The sequence below is a fragment of the Lissotriton helveticus genome, chromosome 1_1 (assembly GCF_964261635.1).
Source record: "Lissotriton helveticus chromosome 1_1, aLisHel1.1, whole genome shotgun sequence".
Lineage (NCBI taxonomy): Eukaryota > Metazoa > Chordata > Amphibia > Caudata > Salamandridae > Lissotriton > Lissotriton helveticus.
In genome coordinates, this window is record NC_136057.1 from 374,830,903 (window position 1) to 374,850,886 (window position 19,984).

The 19,984-nt window shown below is 43.2% G+C and overlaps 1 protein-coding gene across 1 annotated transcript in view; it reads left to right on the plus strand.

The window, feature by feature from the left end:
* Positions 1 to 14,188: 14,188 nt before the first annotated feature.
* Positions 14,189 to 19,984, plus strand: part of NINJ2 (ninjurin 2) — a 485,815-nt gene continuing 480,019 nt past the window's right edge. Inside the window, exon 1 of the mRNA XM_078647385.1 lies at positions 14,189 to 14,312. Within this exon, the coding sequence (XP_078503511.1) occupies positions 14,280 to 14,312 (33 nt within the window). The 5' untranslated portion in view covers positions 14,189 to 14,279. The remainder of the gene's footprint in view (positions 14,313 to 19,984) is intronic.

Consider the following 19,984-nt stretch of genomic DNA (forward strand, 5'->3'; position numbering starts at 1 on the left):
CAGAATATGTCTTATGTTGATGTTCCCGATCTCGGGGCATTGGTTACACATTGAATTACGGGAACCGTTTTTTCGGGTTAGTCCGTTTTCTTTTACTCCATATTGAGCAGCCACACGCATGCGTGGCGTTCTACCTTCGACCCCGACACTGACATGGACGGATTCGAGGACATTTAAAGTTTTTTACCGGGAAGCTGCTTCCAGACGAAGCGCTGCTGCGGGTAATCGCATAGTGTACCGATTAAAGCCACTGCTTTGGGGTCACTTGTGCAGACGCTAACATCCCATACGATGTTTTCACAAGCACTTTGTCATCGTTTCCGAGCACTGTGTTACTTTACCGTGTTATTGGCACACGCATAGATTCCAACACCACTTATGTTTTTCGCTCGAACACTGTTATTATTACGCACCACTTTCACGTGTGGACGTTGTTCTTTGACCGGTTTTTCACACACTTTACGATCTTCTTAATACATGTATTATGAGCACTACTCTCTGAATTACCGACCCTCGCATGATGCTTTACAATCACTGAGCTTGTTTGGAATTTGATTTAATTACACTCACCAGTCTGCACTTAGCATTTATTTATAATTTTTTTGTTCACCAAACCAACCATGTGCACATGCAACACCGGCATTTTACATGAAATAAGCATGGATAAGCACTATCTTGTTATGATTTCTACATTAATGTTTGTCTACTTTCTTATCATTTATACATTTCCAATTAGTTTTTATTTATAGATTCACTGATCAATGTACCCTGATGAGGAGACACCAGACACCCCCTGAGACTGTATATGACACTCCTATCTTATAGGAAGAGTCCCACTCTCCAGCCAGGTGGATTCCCAGGGGCAGGGACGCCAGGGGGTGTCCTAAAAGCTTAGACAATATATATTGCCATGGGTCCATACCCTCAATCGTTAATATGTACCATTTCCTATGTTGACATTTACAGACTGACTCCATCATGGCACGCCCAGGCGGAGGCGGGAGGGAAGGATTTGTTTTCTACAATGTTGACTAGCACTCTGGACATCGATGACCTCTTGTTTAGATGGATCTAGTAAGATGGATGCAGGAGTAAATTCAAGGTATTATGATGGAAGCATATTTATGCATATGGTATACCTTTTCGCATCAAACAACAATAAGAGAGGGATGAAACCACCCATTGGGTGGCTAACAACATTTATGTGCTATTATATAACTGTGCATTAGTACCTGTGAAATATGCTACTGTTTTATAGAACAATAAAAATCAGTTTAAAAAAAATTTGAAGTCAGTCTGTTCTGCCCAATAATACAGAAGGATTCTCATCTTATTAATATTTTACAAGCCTTAAGAAATCATTCAGTGGAGGCTGCTATTAGTGTCAGCGAGGGGCCTTCTCCTGCTTAAAGCAATAGACTGATAGTACTAAGGGATTTAGCAAATGAGAAGACAAGTGCAACAGACTGACTTTATTGAGGTAATCCAGCACTGACGCAATAATTTGGCCTTCCCTTCCTCCTCTGAACAGAAGGATGAGGATGATTCTTCTTGCAATATCAGAGAAAATAAACGTAATCCCTTCCACTACATAATGGAAAATATTGTCAAGGGAATGAAAGGATATAGAAAATTTGACTTTTGCAAGTTTGTTGGCCAATGTTATCCAATGACAAACTTCAAAGAAGAATTTCCATCCCTAGTTAAGACTGTATCCTTGAAGGGCGCGATGAGCAACCCAGGGAACAATCGTTTCAGAAGACACAACCCCTACAGATGTGGATGTTAAGAAAGTGGATGGGCTACAAAAATAACTCTTAGGCACTAATTTAGCAGTATGAACTGGAACTAATGAATTCTTTGAGTTGGGATTTTCTATCTTTAGAACAGGAAATGCATCAAGACATAGACTGTACTTCTCACCTCTCAATATGGAACAGCAGATTAGGTTCATATCTGACATTCCCATTAACCGTCACTGTGTTGCGGCAATGGCTAATGCAGACAATTCACAGAATGCACTGTTGCATCATCCCTCCTCTAATAGCTCCTGTTTGTTTGGATCCCAACTAGAGGAAATAGTAAAAAATCTGTAGAAGACTATATGTTTCTAGTGCCTGATCCCTCTAGAGACAGAGATTTTTCTGTAGATCTTTCATGGGTCTTTTCCTGTTTCTAAAAATATTCCTCAGCTCTTTTGAGGTAGGAGACGTGGCTGAGGAGGCCCCTCTGCTGACTAATCCTGACTCCAGCCTGTTATCTCACCTTTAACCCCTATACCCTCCTAATTCTGACTATGCTGATTTATTGGGAAGGAGGTTTCTGAACGTATACAGTGACTGGCTAAGTTCAACCAAGATCAGAAACCTCCTTCGATACCTGGTTAATATATGCAACCTCTCTTTTGAAGGCAACAGAAGCTGTAGGCAAGTGTGCAAAATATTGGCTGTGCATGGATTTCTTCTAAATCAATCTAAGACTTATCTGATTCTGCTACAGAACCTTCAGTACATCGAAGAAGCATTCCAGACAGATGTGGAACTAATGTTCCTTACCTTCAACGATAGGTTAGGTTGAGGAATCATCTAATGACACCACAGAACCTAAAATAAGCATCTGACAGGGAGACATGCTGCATGTACACTGGGTCATAGACTGGGGGAGATTGAAGCTTTCCTTTGTCACTACTCTTTAATCAGAATTTGTTCTGGACAAAGTATTGCTTAGATCTAATTTTTCTTTCCTTTCACAGATGTTTTCTTCCTTTCATGTTCCCTAGAATCTAATCCTTACAGTTTTTTCCTAACCATACATCTGTAGAGGAAAGCTGGTGGTATTCCCTGGATCTTCATACAGCTTTGTTGATTTAGTTATATAGGACTTTCTCTTTTACCAAGATTGATTTCCTTTTTGTGATTTTTGGGTTGATCTATAAGGGTCAACATCCCTTTATGGCTACTTTGACCTGCTGCAATAGATGGACTATTTCTTTGGCCTATCAAGCGGAAGGTGTGGATCTTCCTGCCCAAATTCAGGTACGATTTGGAAGTATTTTATTCTCACGGGCCATTTTCAAAGGAGCTTCTACTAAGGGCATTTGTGCTGCTGCTACTTGGGTGTCCAACAAACCTTCATTTTGCCTAAAAGTAAACACAGGAGGGTGGTAGTTTATTTTTCATGTGGCTCTTCAGTTCAGAGTAAAGTACCATAAAAATGTTTGTGACACAGGTTATGGTGCTTCTTTGAGGAAAATAATTAATGGGCGTTAGATTTTGGACTTCTTGCTCAGATTACTGGTCTGTACACTTCAAGTCCCAGTTCTTCCTATCACAGTTCAAACTGCCTCTCACCCTCCCAGAATAAGAATCTTTCTGACCCTGCTTATGAAACAGCTTTGTTTTAAAATAAGATATATGTGATTCCCTAATTTATCTTACTAGTGAGGGAGGGGCTGACTGGGGTCCTTCTCCTATATGGTTGGGTAGGAGATTTTTTAAAATTAATTAATATATACAAGATAGGCAAATTATGTGCACGTGTAGGACGGATCCTTACAATGCATGGGCTGTGATGAGGAGGACTAAACTGGAAGTCATTATTTCTAATGCCCATATTGAGGTTTGTGACTTCTACTGAAGTAGGGTTTAGGTGTTTCGTCAGTGCAGAAAAGTTATATTAACACACATATATTGCTTTAGTAATGTTGTCCTGTTTGTGATTCAGTCACACTCAGTTTGACCAACTTGTTACTAGAAAGTTTTCTTATGTATTCTCAGGCTGAATTATCAAGTGACTTTTAAACTTCACAATTCTGCTTTATTGAACATTAATTTGCAAATTAATAAGTGCTGGTGACCAACGCTTGCAATTAGCGCTGCTTAATGTCAGGGTAGCTGAATACCAAAGCTGTCTAGTGTTGATTTCGCCTCATGACTCTTTCATCCATAACCCTCTGTCTCTTCTTCTCAGTTTTGCAGGTTCTTTTTAAAAACATATTTTATTTTGTCAGAGGTCATACACATTGAAGAGCTCCTTGACCCAGGAAACGAATACTACATCACACATTACGAATCATTGTCATTGACAGCTGATTGTACATTATTGTCATCAGACTTTGTAATATAATAAAGCAGTAACACTTCAACCCCCCCCCCCCCCATCCCCATTGCACTAGCACACAGCTGCATATCGGCTGTCACCACCTCTCCCATCTCTACAAATCAAGTCCTTTACCACATATACAGACCCTTATCTTAGGGGCCCACGGATCAAAGTAATTATCGATGTGTCCACCGGAGCACTGGGTCCAATTCCAAATCTCGATAGTCTGCCCACCGCTTCCAGATTTTGAGGTGCTTTTGCGGGCATCCACTAGCCTTAAATATTGGGATCTCTAATCCCATGCAAAAGTCCAACCCATTTTTCCAAGCCGAGAGAGATGGAGGGGGCCATCGTCTTCTACAACCTTGCTATATCTCTTTTGTCTCCAACAGTAGTAGATGCCTCTTGTATATTTTACCTCATATACCCTCCATAATATGCAGAACCGTCAATTTCGGTGAGGATGGGCGCTCCCACATCAAAACCTCCGTCAAACAAGCCAACACTCCTCTCCAGAATTTCGTGAGTACTATACAGTGCCAAACAGCATGTATCATGGACCCCTCTTTCACCCACAAAGCAGGCACAGGGAAGCTATCAGACCCGCCTTCCACAGCTGAAGCCTAGTGTAATAAACCCGGTGGAGGTATTTGAATTGAATAAGGCGCAGCGTCAATATTGCTGCTCCTCTAGGTGAGGCTAGCGCATCCATTCAGTCATCTCCATCCAATTGGCCCACATCCCCAGCCCAAGCCTCTCTGAGTGTGTTCAGTCAGTCAAAAATACTTTATTCGGTTCATATCAAAACCACAAAAGTATACAAATGTAAACATAAAGGTCCAAAAAACACCAAAGGACACAATGACATTCAATACAATTAAACAGAGTACCCAATAAAAAGTATATAAAATACGAACGCATAATGTCATTTTAAAAATGTGTGCAATATGCCAAGATATTTAAGAAAAAAGATAAAATCATTTTACGCATAATATAAAAACTTGCCATAAGCAATATTTCATCTAAGACCAGTTAATCTTTTTGCTAAGTCTCATAGCTATGGTAAAAAATGTGGCCACATTGTAAATTTCCCATGTATTAGACAGTAATTGAAGGTACAGTAATGCGGGCTTCACTTGTCTAAACCCTTTCCCCTTTAATACAGGTATGATAAACTTTTTCCTTATATCTGTGAAGTGACCACAAAAAAACAGAAAATGAACAGTATCCATGAGGGAAAAACCGTCACATTTACATAGATCCATGTCTGAGGGCTTAGTCCAACAGGGCCGGCCTGAGATCAGGAAATGAATTTTATTTAACCTGAACTTTGTTAAAAGATATCTGTGATTGGGAATGTTAACAACCTTTAGATATAATTCCAGGTCACACCCTGAGGATACAATCAACTGGTGAGTTCTCACGGTTGGTTTAACCAACTCAAGACCTTCTCTATCCACCACTCTGTTCAACATAAAGGTGTTTTTAAACCATTTCAGGTCACCTTTCACAAGTTTGGCTGGCTCAGGGAACAATTCAGGCCGACCTAATGTTATAGATAATTGTTGGACATATTTTAGCCAGGGGATGAAGTCCTAGTGATCTAGTGAAAGACAATCCTTTAAAACTTCGTGGTTCACCTCCAGTTCCTGGTTCAGCCAAACTGAAATCCATTTCAGTAAGGGGGCCACTGCGTTTCGATCTTCCAAATAATCTACGCAACATTCTTGGTGCACTATGAAACCGGCCGTGGATCGTGGCAAGGATAGAATCGATTTCAGAAAATTGTCCTCCGCTACCTGAAGCATCTTAACTGGTCTGAAGCCCCACAAATCTGCACCATACATAGCAATGGCAATACATTTTGCAGCATATACCTTCAATACTGCCTGCAAGGGTTTTACCCCCAGTTTGCGGGAAAAACCCAAAACTGCCAGAATGGAGCGGACAAAGGCATTTTTTTTCTCCAGCAATTGGGGGTGCCAGGTAGAACGGTCATCGAATACAACCCCCAGGTAAGGAAACCTGGAGACTCTTGTCAGTTTGTGGCCGTTACATTGCATTGTCTTTACATTCTTCAACACCCTGCCTTTCGGGCCCACCACCATTACATGAGATTTACCATAGTTGACACTTAAATCAAGAGAAAACATGAACACATAAAATGAATTTAAAAGACATTGGAGTCCCACTGCGGTCCGAGCTAAAAGGGCGGCATCATCCGCATATAATAATGCCGGTATTAGAAACTTCCCTGCCCGTGGTATGTCCTTACATGCAGCACCTAAAACACCGCCCAGATCGTTGATATAAAGTGTAAATAGCAAGGGGAGAGGGGTTGGCCTAACGGCTAAGGCGCTCGACCTCGGACCTGGGGATCTGTGTTCGAGTCTCGGTAACGACTCCAAAAAACCCCTGTGATTCTCCCCGTGCCTAAAAAATGAAAGTGTGTCCTCATGTAACGTAACTGGTGCTGTGTAAAGCGCTCTGATAACTGATTCGGTTCGGTTCTAGTTCGCGCTATATAAAACTCCGAAAAAAAAAAAAAAAAAAAAGGGGGCTAAAATACAGCCTTGCCGTACACCGTTGGTGATTCTAATCTTGCCTGTGCAATTCCCTTTTCGGTCGTATCTCACCGTAGCTGTGAGGTCCCTATGGAGGTCTGCCAGGAAGTACACAATGTTAGCATCTATTCCTATTTTTAGAAGCAGGCCCCATAACTTGGACCTGTTTACTCGATCAAAAGCCGAGGACAGGTCCATGAATGCAATATGCAGTGTTCCTGGCTTCACTATTGTGTACTTCCCGATAAGCAATTGCAGATTTAAACTTTGGTCTATTGTGCTTCGTCCCTTTCTGAAGCCATATTGTAAGACAGAGAGGGTATTGGTTTCCTCCAGCCACTCAGTTAGTTTGGATAAGACCACTCTACCTAGGACCTTTACAGCTGAATCAATGAGCGAAATTGGGCGGTAGTTGCCCGGATCACCCCTTTCACCTTTTTTATAAATGGGCACAATCACCGACTGGGACCAAGTCTCTGGAATGCCTGTTTTGGAAATTCTATTAAAAACATTTGCTAAAATTTTGGACCAAAATGCTATGTTAGATTTAAAAAGGTCAGAAGGAACACCATTCGGCCCGGGAGCCTTGTTGCTGGTCATTTTACAAATTGCTTCGGCCACCTCACCTTCATTTACTACTAAGGTGTAAGGGAGCCTGGTAAAAGTGGTCGAAGCCTCAGCCCCCAAGTTCTCCTGTTCATAGACTGACTTAAAGTGCAAAAGCCATTTATCTTCTTGTATCCCACAGTCCAATTCGTGATTACGAGAGTCAGCAAAGTAAGGTTGATTAACCACGGCCCAAAACTTGGCACTATTTTTCAGCACGTCAATTGATGTTAATTCGGCCCAGGCGTCTTCTCTAATCTCCCGTCGCCTCCTTTCAACAGCTACCTTGTAATCTTTTCTGAGAGTAGCCACAAGCAATCTATCCACTGGTTTGCATTTAAGGGCCAGCCTAAGTTTTTGGTTGGCTACTGAGCAATTTTTATCGAACCATCCTACATTCCCAGGGGTTTTGCCTTTGCTGTTGCGTGTCAGATTAGATACAATTTGGAGGCAAATCTTTTGATACGCCTCCAGAACTTCCTTATCCCCTGCATCTACGTCCATACAGAGGTCCAATTCCTCCCGGCTACTACTACAGAGATTTGAGAAGAACTCATCCGGTACTATCTTGCACCATTTAATCCTGCGGGCTTGGTCAGTTAACCGGATATCACATTTCTCAACCATATTCAGCCTACTCTCGGTTATGACAATTACATCTCTCACACCTAACAGAACTGGGTTGTGATCACTAAAATGAGACCACACAGCTGAATAACTGATGATATGGCTGTCACAAGTACTACTTAAAAAAATAAAATCAATTATTGAACCACTACCATGCCCCTTAAATGTGGGAATATCCATACCTCCCCCGGTGGGTAACATTAAGCCGTTTTCAGCCAACATGGCTTCCAGAAAAATGCCCTGGTCCGAATGCTCAAAGTGAATATCCCCTTGTTCAGGGGGGCAAATAAAACGTTTGGTGGACATTTATCAGGACAGCCATGAATATTGAAGTCCCCCATTAATATAATGGTGAATTGAGACTCCGACATCTCTTTGTATTTTGTGAGAAAAGAGTTTAACATTGTCAGATTACTTGTTGGATAGGCCCTATCAAAAGAATTATAGAAATTCACAACCAGGACATTGTAATGACCCTTGCGGGTTATTTGGACTGCCAGACAATAGGGACAACCAGTGTCTAATACTTTATATATACCTAAAATTTTAGCAGCTACCAAAGTAACCAAACCCCCCGTGCTCGTCCCCGGGTGGAAGTAACAGCTGGTAGAAAGAAAGTTGTAAAACCATCTATTGTTAGTATGTTTTGTGTGTCCCAGGTTTCCTGTAGCCCAATAATATCCATGGTGCTTATAAAGTCCCTCCATATGGGGTCATCAACTTTATTCCTAAGACCTGCAATGTTCCATGTGGCCACAATTAAGTCTCCTTTCCCTCTTACTTTAACCATTTTTGCTGGTATTGAGTTCCCGCCATCTGTACACCAGTTAGTAACTGAAACTGGCGATCCAGTGTCTGTATTTGTCACCTGCACGTTCTGAACAAGTGTTACATGTTGGGGTGGGGTGGGGTGAATATTTTCCATCAATCCAGACACTGAGCTCTTTGTTTGTCAATCCACCCAGCCTAGGTCAGACAGACAGTCATATCGATTTGCCTTTGGGATGTTAAAATAGTTTTCATGGCTGAGGGCACTCTGGGCGTAGCTATTAGCGTGGCCATTTGGTGTCCCTACCCCAATCCAGCTATTAACCCGAGGGGTTTGTCCATAGGTAGATCTACCACCTCTTCTGTGAACCAGATTCCAGCCTTCCTCACCACCACTACCCCGTCCGTGGGAATGCAAGTCCCATGGGGGGTCATACCTCCTCCTTCCCTTATGTTCCTTTGACTCCCTTAGCCAGCTCCATCTTTTGTCCCCTTGCTCCATTGGCAAATAAAAATATGACAGTGGCCTGGCGGTAACTGTACTGGCATGGTAGCGAGAGGTCCCTCTGCAAATGTGTTCCACCACCTGCGGATTTTCAAAAGTTACCACTATGCAATCCCCTTGTGTTCTTTTACTATTTCCATCCACCCACCCAAGGTGTTCTCTCTACCATTAAGATGTTGCTGGGCATGTTTGCGGGTAGGGGGTGATTGTTAGAGAGCCAGTGGCACACCTTATTTTTTAGGGCTTGAAAAGATTCCACATGGGGAGATGTCAATTCCGTTACCCCAGTCAAGACCACTACGTATGGGCAGGCATCCGGAGGAAGGTGAATATTTCGCTGTAACTCCACCTTTTCTAGTGGGGCTAAATCTGGCTTCGGAGTCTTTGAATTTAACTTGGAGGGTATCTTTGGGTTTGGCCGGAATTGGTATTTTATTGGGTTCAGGTGTACTAACATTAACTCCTCCCAGATGTGAAGTATTTGGGAGGTTTATTGAGGGATTTTTTGGCACGATGTTTTTACCCAAGCCTGCATTTTTAGTGGCCGGTGGTTGCTTACGTGCGTTAGACGTTGCATGAGGGGCCTTATTATTCAGAGAAAAACTAGGGGCACGTATGTCCTTATGGATGTCTTTAAGCACAATTTCTAGGGTGTGTAGCCTTGCCTCTAAGGGTGCAAGAAGCGTTTTTAAAATTTCTAAGATGTTACTACTTGTCTGTCTCGCCTCTCCTCCTTCATGATAAGTTTCGGCCAGTTTATCTTCTTCCATACTCACTTCCAGGATATCATCCAAACTACTATCTGGAAGTGTGTCATCAGGAAGGGCCAGTGATACACCAACAGTTACCGGCTGGCCATCCCCTATATCATCTATTTCTACAGCCAAATCCCCACTAGCAGCCATGGACTCTTCCCTAGGTCTCGTCTGGTTAGGATTGGTATCTGCCTTCCTAACTTTATGGGAAATCGTCTTGATGGGCTTACGTTTGGTAATCGCCCCTCGATCTGGCCTCTCGAGTCGATATCAGGGGTCACAGATCGGGTATTCGCCTTGGGGGCTTCAACATTATTTCCCAATCGGTCTTCAATCAGGGAATGAGAATGTTGGAGAACACCAGGACCCAGATGAGGACTTTCATTTTGTGCATAGACATTAATCTGGGCTAAAGTGTTAATACATGTTGAATTGTCGGGGTTCGTGCCTGAGCAATAAGGCCTAATGAAGACCTTTTGGCTGAGGCCAAATCTTGGGACACCCTTCTCTCCATTAAGACTATCCCCTCATCAATTAATAGGTTAGTGCGGACTATAAAGTCGTCCAGAGTACCTGTCAACTTTTTAGCACCCCCTGCGGTCATACTTCTAGTCTCACGACAATCCATGTCAACACCCCTTCAGAGAAAATAAATATATTGACCAGAACAATTACACACACTTATCACCCTCAGGTCAACGTCTTTTTAAATAGCGGGCAATAACTGGTGATAGTCAGGAAAACACACAACTTTTAGGGTTTAGATGAATACTGAATGTATAACACCAATGCTTACAGTTCAGGTGTCCATATGTCCGATACCAGATACAAGGTGTATGGCCCAGCCCGGGCTCCTCCGGCCTCCTCCGGCCTCAGAGGGCCCGCCCTTTGCCCGGGCTTAGCCCGGGCGCTCCCGCGCGCTCTCGCGCTGCGAGAGTGCCTTCTTGAAAGTATAGGGGTTGGGTGAAGTTAGAGGGCGGAGCAAGCAGGGAGAGTGGCCCAGGTGCCGATGATGAGGGCTGGCGGGTGCTCCTGGGATTTGAAGTCCAGGGCCCGCTGGTCACTCGCAGCCCTGCCTGCTGTTGCAGCACACCTTCAATCGATGTCCTGTAGGCACCTCCAGTAATGTTTCCGGTTACAGATGTGCACTCGGGATTTCCCACAAAACGAAGCGGGACCCGCGGAGCGGGTACCGCGAGGAGTGAAGAGGTAAAACCAAAAGCGCCGAGTCCCAGCAATATCCAGTTTAACAACACAGCGTCCCAAGTTGCATTCAAAGACTGAGGTTTTTACCCGGTTGCAGAGGGCGGAGCAAGCAGGGAGAGTGGCCCAGGTGCCGATGATGACGGCTGGCGGGTGCTCCTGGGATTTGAAGTCCAGGGCCCGCTGGTAACTCGCAGCCCTGCCTGCTGTTGCAGCACACCTTCAATCGATGTCCTGTAGGCACCTCCAGTAATGTTTCCGGTTACAGACGTGCACTCGGGATTTCCCACAAAACGAAGCGGGACCCGCGGATTGGGTACCGCGAGGAGTGAAGAGGTAAAACCAAAAGCGCCGAGTCCCAGCAATGTCCAGTTTAACAACACAGCGTGAGTGTGTTCAGTGTAGTGAAGCTGTGGGTCACCAATGATTGGTAGATCTTTGAGATCTTATGATCTAGTAGATCTCCCATGAAGACCTTAGCCTCAATCAGACTAAATCAGGGAACGCCTCAATTCCGGAAATACTCGGATAAATGGCAGGCCGAAATTGGAGGTATTTAGAAAACTGGAGTTCTTGGCATACGGTATTCTTGCTGAAAGGATTTGAGCACTGAGCCTCGCTTTACTGCCCCTAATGTATAAATCCCTATGTTGTCCCCCCCCTTGAAATCCAGCTAGTGCCGCCAGCTGCGGCAATCAGCCATTGTGCCACAGCAGGGTCTCCCTGGTTAGCTTGTTCCACCATCCCATCTTACGGAGGGACTGTTTCCACACCTGAAACACCACCTGAGGGGCCGATGGCAAGGACTTGCGCAACACTGCCGAGTACAGAATATTGTGTAGGATGGACTCCCCCATTAGCCTCCGCTCTTCTTCATATGCGGGGTCTCCATGGTCGCCGTACCACCATTCATTAAGCACCAGGATTTGCAGGTTCTTTTTAATACCTGCTTTCTCCTTATGTTATTGTATGCCCGCTTTTCTCTTCAAAGTCCTTTCGCTGTTTTCTGCCTTTCTCTCGCTTCCTCTGGGTCCAAGTGTGATGATAAAATGTAAGTCCCAGTCCCCAAAACTGAGAAAATGAGTGCCGGTGAGCCCCACCTTCAACCAAGGGCTCAACTTAAGCACCGGTCAGACTGCAAGCACAGCACATCAGAACAACCCTTCACGCACAATAGAGCAATAGAGCAATGACCCGCAACCTCTGCACCCAATTATGTATAATCCGCGACCCGTGCAGGAAAGAGCGATGGAGTGGTGGGGCTGGGTTGGGGGGGGGGATTCGACAGATGACCACAAGGGAACATTACATAAATAATTAATTTTCCCTCGTCATCGTCTGACGAAATCCCATCCCACCCGGCCCCTCCGCTATTACCTGCACGGGCCGCAGCTAGTATGTTCTGGCTGCCGTGAGCCACTTAGCCAGAGAGATGAACCCCTGCTGTTATTAGAGGGCTTGAATCCCTGCACCTACAATATCCATTAGAACAATCTGACAGGCACAGGTAGGGCGACCACAACAATCCAGGTCCTTAGGAAAGTGTCTCCAGCCCTGATCGCGTCACCTACAAATCCTTCTTTCAGATGCATAGGTCCAATTAGTTCAATGGAAGAAAAGACTTCAGTGACCAGACTGCTTGAGGGATCCCACGAAAGTGCTGGACTGGAAACAGTGTTTGTAATGACCTGGAAGGAGGTGGTCCCCCCATGCAAGGCCATAAAGAGCCTGTGTATGGGAAACACCGCTCATATATTTCACGATTTCATGAGTTTTGCAGTTTACAATGCAGAGAAGAAGCATTTCTGTCCCCAGCCTGTAATGCGCCTATCCCCTGCAGCAACCTTTAGGTTTCACCACATCCCACTTAGAATGATTCATTGAATGCACCTGAGTGCAAATAGTTCATCGTGGCAAATGCATGCAAGTAAAGTGGTTTGCACACCTGTGGTGCATTGTGTGTAGTGTGTTAATTTATACTTTGCATAAAATACGCAGTTTCTCAATCTTGCTGGTGCAGATCGTGAAAAACGTTCATGTATCAGCCCGTCCACGACTAGGAGAATGGATTAAAAACATAGCAACATCCTACCTGATGAAATTGTGTGATCTTTGGCAAATTATGTTTCATCGCTTTGATTTTTTATTCTTTAACTGAAAAATTTCGAAGCACCCAAAGTCATTCAGTTCAGTATGTGTGCTATCTAAAAAATGTATTCATATATGTTGTTTCCCTATCTCTAATAACAGTATCAACTATTGATATAACGCGCTCTAAAATCTAATTGTCTCTGACTCATTCAAGGAACCTTTGTCAAGGCAATCTCTCCTTAATCTTTTAAATTTATAAATTTAACTTTTCTCAGAGTAGCAGTGAAATGTAATGGATTAAATGGAAATGTTTACAAAATGTCAAAAGTTAATGTTCGTTGGAATTTTACATAAGTGTTATATTTTTACTTGTACTCTGTGGCATGACACACATGCTGTGTTCTTCAAAGTCTTGGCTCAAACTCTGCTGCTCACGGCTTATGGCCAAGCCAGACCCTTTGTGGCTCTAGCAGGACTGTCCTGTGAATCTGTGGCTTGCCCATCTCTAGCCATGTTATAGCACAGATGCTGAAAGAAAGGCCAGCATTCAGAGAACATAAAGCTCATAACATGCATCAGTGGAGTCAGGGAGGTTGCCTTCCTGGTTCATATAAATCCATAGAAATTGACAAATAAAAAAAGAGTCCAGTGCCCATGGAGCATGGCTGAACAACAACTCTATACAGACCTCAGATGCTTGCACTGGCATGGTACACCCTCAACACAACTGTGATATAAATAAACCAATGTGTAAAAACAAGAAGCAAACACTGCCTCTTGTGAAGTTCCATGGTCCTATGCCAGCGTATTTCAATTGCAGTGCCCCGCTTGCCATCTGTATCACAATTAAGAAATCGTGTGCCACCCCCAGCCGGCGCCGGGTCTGCATCCCACTCTGGGTCAATGAATGGCCAGTCTGTTTCTGCAGCTGTACTCCTTATTCCAGTTAAAACATTGCAGCCTCTCTAAAACTAGGCTGCCCTCGAGAGTCGTCGACAAGGAATCTGAGTGGGACCAAGAGAGGAAGACCGAAGCGACAAGCAGGCCCGGAGAACGACAATGGTGTCGGAGCGCGACAACGCCGGCCTTCAAGTGAGTGCAACCTGGGCTTTCGGGCACCAACTCTTATTCTTTTTCAATTATGTTTTTAAAGCTCTGTGTTACTTTTCACAGTCACCCACCAAAGCCAAAATTACGACAGTGGGCTACATATTTTATGTTTTTTCACTCTCACGCGAAGAACAATTAGTTGCTCCTTGTGAAAAAGGGGAGGTTGCAAGTAAAAGGACCAGCAAGGTGGCAGGACAACAGCATTTCCTTTCAGAAGCTGAAATGTCCCTCGCTGGGCCCCTTTAATGAACGTTCATCACCTTGCTAAATTTAAAGGTACAGTCCAAATTTCTTGTGTCTGACAAAACAACACACTGCCCTCTGCAGCCAACAAAGGGAGCTGCAAGGGAAGAAGTGTTGTTTGGACAACCGGAGGATGTGTTTTCTTAGCTGCACAATGCAGTGGATAGGCTTCTAGACAGACACTTTCTGTGATTCACAGAATCAATGCCATATTCCTTCCCAGCACCATTATTAGGAAATTATAAACTGCTAGTGATAAGCTCCACAAACCTTGTGAGGATTAAAGTTTTGCTGCGGGAATGCTTTCAACACACAAAAACAGATGACCTTGGATAGCTCTCATTGTTTGTCAGTGGGAATACACCAATGTGTTTGTTTTTTCTGAATTCATATGCCAACTACATTTAACTACATTTCATGGGCTATTGTAGCATGTGACTGACCAGGGCTTTAGGTGAGCTGGGTCCCTCTAAGTCTCAAACCCAGTAGTAATTAAAAATGGACATTGAAATAGGTCCCTTTCTGGCCCTATATTCATGTCCTTCCTGATGTATCGATTTCTGAACAATGAATGGAAAAAACATTAAAGTAATACATGTCAGCGATTTAGTTCCTGTTTATATTTTATTTTTTATTTATTCTTGCAATCTCAAAGAATGTAAGCTATTTCCAAGATGTTGTCTTTCGTAACTTGTTTATGTGGCATATTAATCTTGTATACTTTGAACTGAGTTGCCTCCAGGTTTTTATGACGAACTTCGATTAACAGCTCTGGGGTTGAGGCTGAAGGCAGTGAGAGTTTCTCACACTATCCTATCTGTCCTTTTAATGGATAGTACACATATTTAAGGTTTTACTAATTGTTTATTATCTTGCAAAGGTTTTTATGGACTGTTTCTACCGCTACGCAATGTTTTACTATTTTGTATGGTTTTTAAGGACTTTTTATATTGCTATGCAATGGTTTTAAGTAACTATGCTAATACATAAACTTGACTTGACACACTACCTGTCAGTGGGTCGAAAAGGTCTTTGGAGTACATGGTCATCCAATCCGTGGCCTCTCTGCAGAGTGCACAAAGCATTGATCATATATTGAGTTAATATTTTGGTCTGAGCAAGTGTGTGTTAAGCTGGTACACCGTTGTCAAAATATTGACAAGGCGAAAGTAAAAGAAAATGCAGTGCATACAAGTGAGTGGGTGCGCTTTGTGTTTGGAGGTGGTGAAGTGTAAGAGATGCAAGGAACTGCATTCAGGAAAGAACAAAAATAGGTTTCTGAAGATGAAACAAATGAGGTTTAAGATATATAGCTAGATGAGGTGTGGAGGGAAAAAGTGCATACATGTCTAACATATAGTAAACATAATAAACGTAACTAAGACACTACCCTTTCCATAGGACTCAGAAATGTTTAATTCATAGTCTCACAATTTCAGATTTGAAACATTTTCAGTGTTAATGTACTTTAAGTGTTTAAGGCATATCTTAATTATACAGACCACACCTCTTTTAGCGCTCACCCCCACTTTTGTCATCCCACTTAAAGCCCTGCAGCTGACAAAGACTGTAAAAGCAGATGTTGAAAGTGCCCTGCTAGGCCCTGCGGATGGTTTGCAGGCCAGACAAATAATGATAACTTTTTTATTTAGAGTTTGCATGTTTATATAGTGTTTGCTAGATAAGTGTTGTTCCCTTTCACTGTAATTTTCTTGTTATTTAAATTATCCTGTGATAGCACAATACTTTTCAGTGAGTATTGCACTGAGCAGAATTCACAAATACAAACTGCAAAACAGGCGTCAGATGTGCTGATTTAATGACTAGGGAATGTATGTGGATGCCACACAAGGGCATGTGATGGATTTATCAAATGCCTGCAGCTGACACTGGTTACTGCCACTGTTAAAATCTAGATTGTGGCGTAAACATCATCGGCGCCATCTTGTCTCCTTTCAGATCCATGCGTGCGCGTAAGCAGCAGCCATTTTGAACGCCATGACCCCTCTGCCTACTGCCGATAGCCAGCGCGTCTCACCCCCTCACACCCCGGCTTCGCAAGCACACCCCCCCCCCTTTTCGACAGCCCCCGGTCTCTCCTGCTTGGCCCTAAACGCACCTCCAGCATGACCCTGCCTCCGAGCCACATCCCGCGCTGAACCCCCCCACACCCTTTCATCTCATTCATAAAACAGGCCCCTTTGATAACCTCTTCCTCCTTGCCCGATTGTTCGGCCCGACCCCAGGCCCTCACTTACCCCAACAGATGCGGTTTATTGCCTCTACAGTAGGACCTCACCTCACTTCAAAGGAGCGGGGATTAATCAATGCCCTCACACCCCTAGACCCGATCGATTACCCGCATTTCTGTTCCCAGCGGAATACCCAGCTGCGCGATAGCCATCATGCTGAAATTAGGGGTGGGGACTCCTACTGTAGATATGTGTGGAAGCGGACCTGAACCGGGGATTCCAAAGACGCCTTTTCTCCGGACTTCAAAGCATTACTAAGAATGTGTTGCATGTAATAAAGTAATAAACCAGTGTATAAGAGGCCAGGCCTCAGAGATGTCGAGAGAGCACCTCGAGAAGATACCCTGTTGTCTGAATTGACGTGTTCTGTTCCGTCGGAAATAAACTCCTGTTTCCTGCCTTCCAGTCTCCAGCGCCTGCCTCTTTATCTGGGTAATCGTGAGTTGGGTGAGAAGCGGCTAACGCCGGGCAAACCTAGAAAAGGGGTAAACGACCTGATCTGCCTGAACCCTTTTTCGACACCACAAGACGATGGCGGTGGCAATGGGAAAGCACCGTTGTCATGTCTGCATTTTGGGACTTTCACTCCACTGTAATGAAAGGATGCTTGCTTGTGCAATGCTGCGCGTGCCGCCCCAGAGAGAAAAAGAGGAAGGCAGCAGAAAGAGAGAATGAACTTCCCTAAGATGAAAAGTAAGACATTGAAAAAGAAAAGGAAGGAAAGGAATGATTAACAGGAAGAATGATTAAATAAGAGAAAATGGAGGGCAAAATGTGGAAAGGGTGTGAGTTGGTGATTCCTCCATGGCCGCCCAGAGTGGAGAGCATCCCCCCCTTCAGGGTACTGAACGGCTCCAAAAATGCAAAGGCACCCATAGAGTGACGTCTCTAAAAAGAAGGGGCTGCTGTTTCATGGAAACCATAGGCTTATGGCACATTTCTCACGTCATAAACACGTGCGACCAATAACCCCCCCCTATAACCTTTCTCAGTACGTAGATGCAAACATAAGATGAATTTACTGCAAAACATTTATAATGGCTACCAAAGCCTGCCAAAGACACTGTGTTAAGGGTTATACGTCCATTTATTGAAATAAGCCTCATATTGCAACATTGCCAGTGTGTATCAATCTGCCATAGAAGTAATGTAAAAGACAAACATTGGTAAAGCCAATAGGTCGAGCTTTAATGTGCATTTACATCAAAACGTGATTTGCACATGCCTGGGTTTGCAAGTATTGCCACAGTAAAGGCCTACTACTGGCTTTGATTAAGTGTTTTTGTGATCCTGTCATGGAAAGAATGATTTGTACCCCCAAAACCAATATTTAAAGAAGAATTAGGTGGGGTTACTTGATGAGATGGCTGCCCTAGCCCCTGTTTTAAATAAAACTCAGCATTATGAAGCAACTACAATAACCAATGGTAGAATACATTACAGAACTGTAGGCTAGATAATAAAAATAATACAAATCTTGTATCTTGAAAACTGTAGGAGCCCTTAAGGTTCTATCAGTACTCTTGCTCTATTCTAGTGCTGCTCTTGCTCTTTCACCTTTGACTTCTGGTGGGCAAAACACTGCTGTACATAAAAAAACAAGACAAAAAGGATTACTTTCTTTATTCAATGCCTATATGAACTAAATAGTTTAATGTGTGACGAGTTCGTCTACTTATGAGATGTAAAATAGAATTCATAAGAGGTGAAATGAGCCAGCCAATGGCAAGTGGTGAGAGAGAAATGCACTTCTGGGCAGAGCCACAACTCACTCTATGTATCTTTTAAATAAGTGGTAACAATAGGCCATCTGGACTCCTGAACAGTCCTGCTGAGCCTAAGAAGGCAGAAGATCCGGATACCGAAGGTGGAACAACAAGTGATATGTTCACATGTTGCAGTGTTTGCCAATGTGCAAATGCGACAAAGTGCGCCAATTGATCAAAGACGATGTATGTATGTTTGAGTGGAATGAGGATTGGTGCAAGAATACACCACTCGTGGCAAAGTTTGTGATTGTAGCACAAGTATTGATGCATGATGTGTCATATTTCATGCACCTGTGGAAGCTTAACATAAATATCGATTGGTGTACACATTATTTGTGGAAATACGTTTAGACGTATGTGTGGAAATATGGATTTAGAGCATAGCACAAATGTGAAAGTTTATCAGTGTAAGTGCAATTAATGTCAAAGTGTTTATGCTGTGAATATGTTACTATGTACATGTAGTAATGGACTGTCTTCAGAGACTGTACAGTGCATGCCAAATGTTGGAACAAAACATAAATGCCTATGTGGCAATGTTAATGGTCTGAATATATTTATCTGTAAGTATAATTAGGGTTGAAAGAAAATATCAGAAGCCAAATTATGTGAGTGGTTGTGTGTGGGTCAAATGCAATGGTCAATGTGTGTGAATGTTCTTATTGTTAGTATAAGTATTTATAAGATGTGATTCATGACTCTGAAGAGTATTGGGGAACGAGTATAACCCAAATGTTCAATTGTTAGCGCACCAAATGAGTCTCACTGTGTTCTGTAAAAGTGCAACCAGCATCAAGTTGGAGGTATACAACTCGTCAAAGGGTAAACATTGCAGTGCAGATGCATTCGCGAGAATTCAATGATCTCAATGATGTGTCAACATGTGTGTGTGTGTGTGTCTCACAATCAAGCCGTCCTTGTCTCACTCACAATTAATCAGTGACACAGGAAGACTTCTGACTTTTAAAACGTCAGCAGTCGATTTATTTGCAATAGTGTTAGAGTGAATCAAGTACAACAGCAAAACTTGCAAGCAAATGGGTTTGTCCTTGGCAAGCATGCATTTTCTTTATATTTTTTATTACATGACACGGTCAAGACAGCTGAGGCTGTCACTTGGCCAGACATACAAATGTAGATATCAAAAACGTAGACTACATACTTATAAATGAGCCCAGCTGGGAACAGTTCAATCATGAATCCAAAAGCGATGAACACTTCTGTCATGCATTAGGAGGCTGAAGAAAGTGATTTGCAGATCTCAGTGTCATAGGTTGCTTTTTATTTAAAATAATTTTTATTTGAGCAAAGGAGACAAACATAGTTCATAAATAATTAACAGTATGGCACTTCCAGTACAATTGTAGGAGTTCATATCATAAGTGTAAAA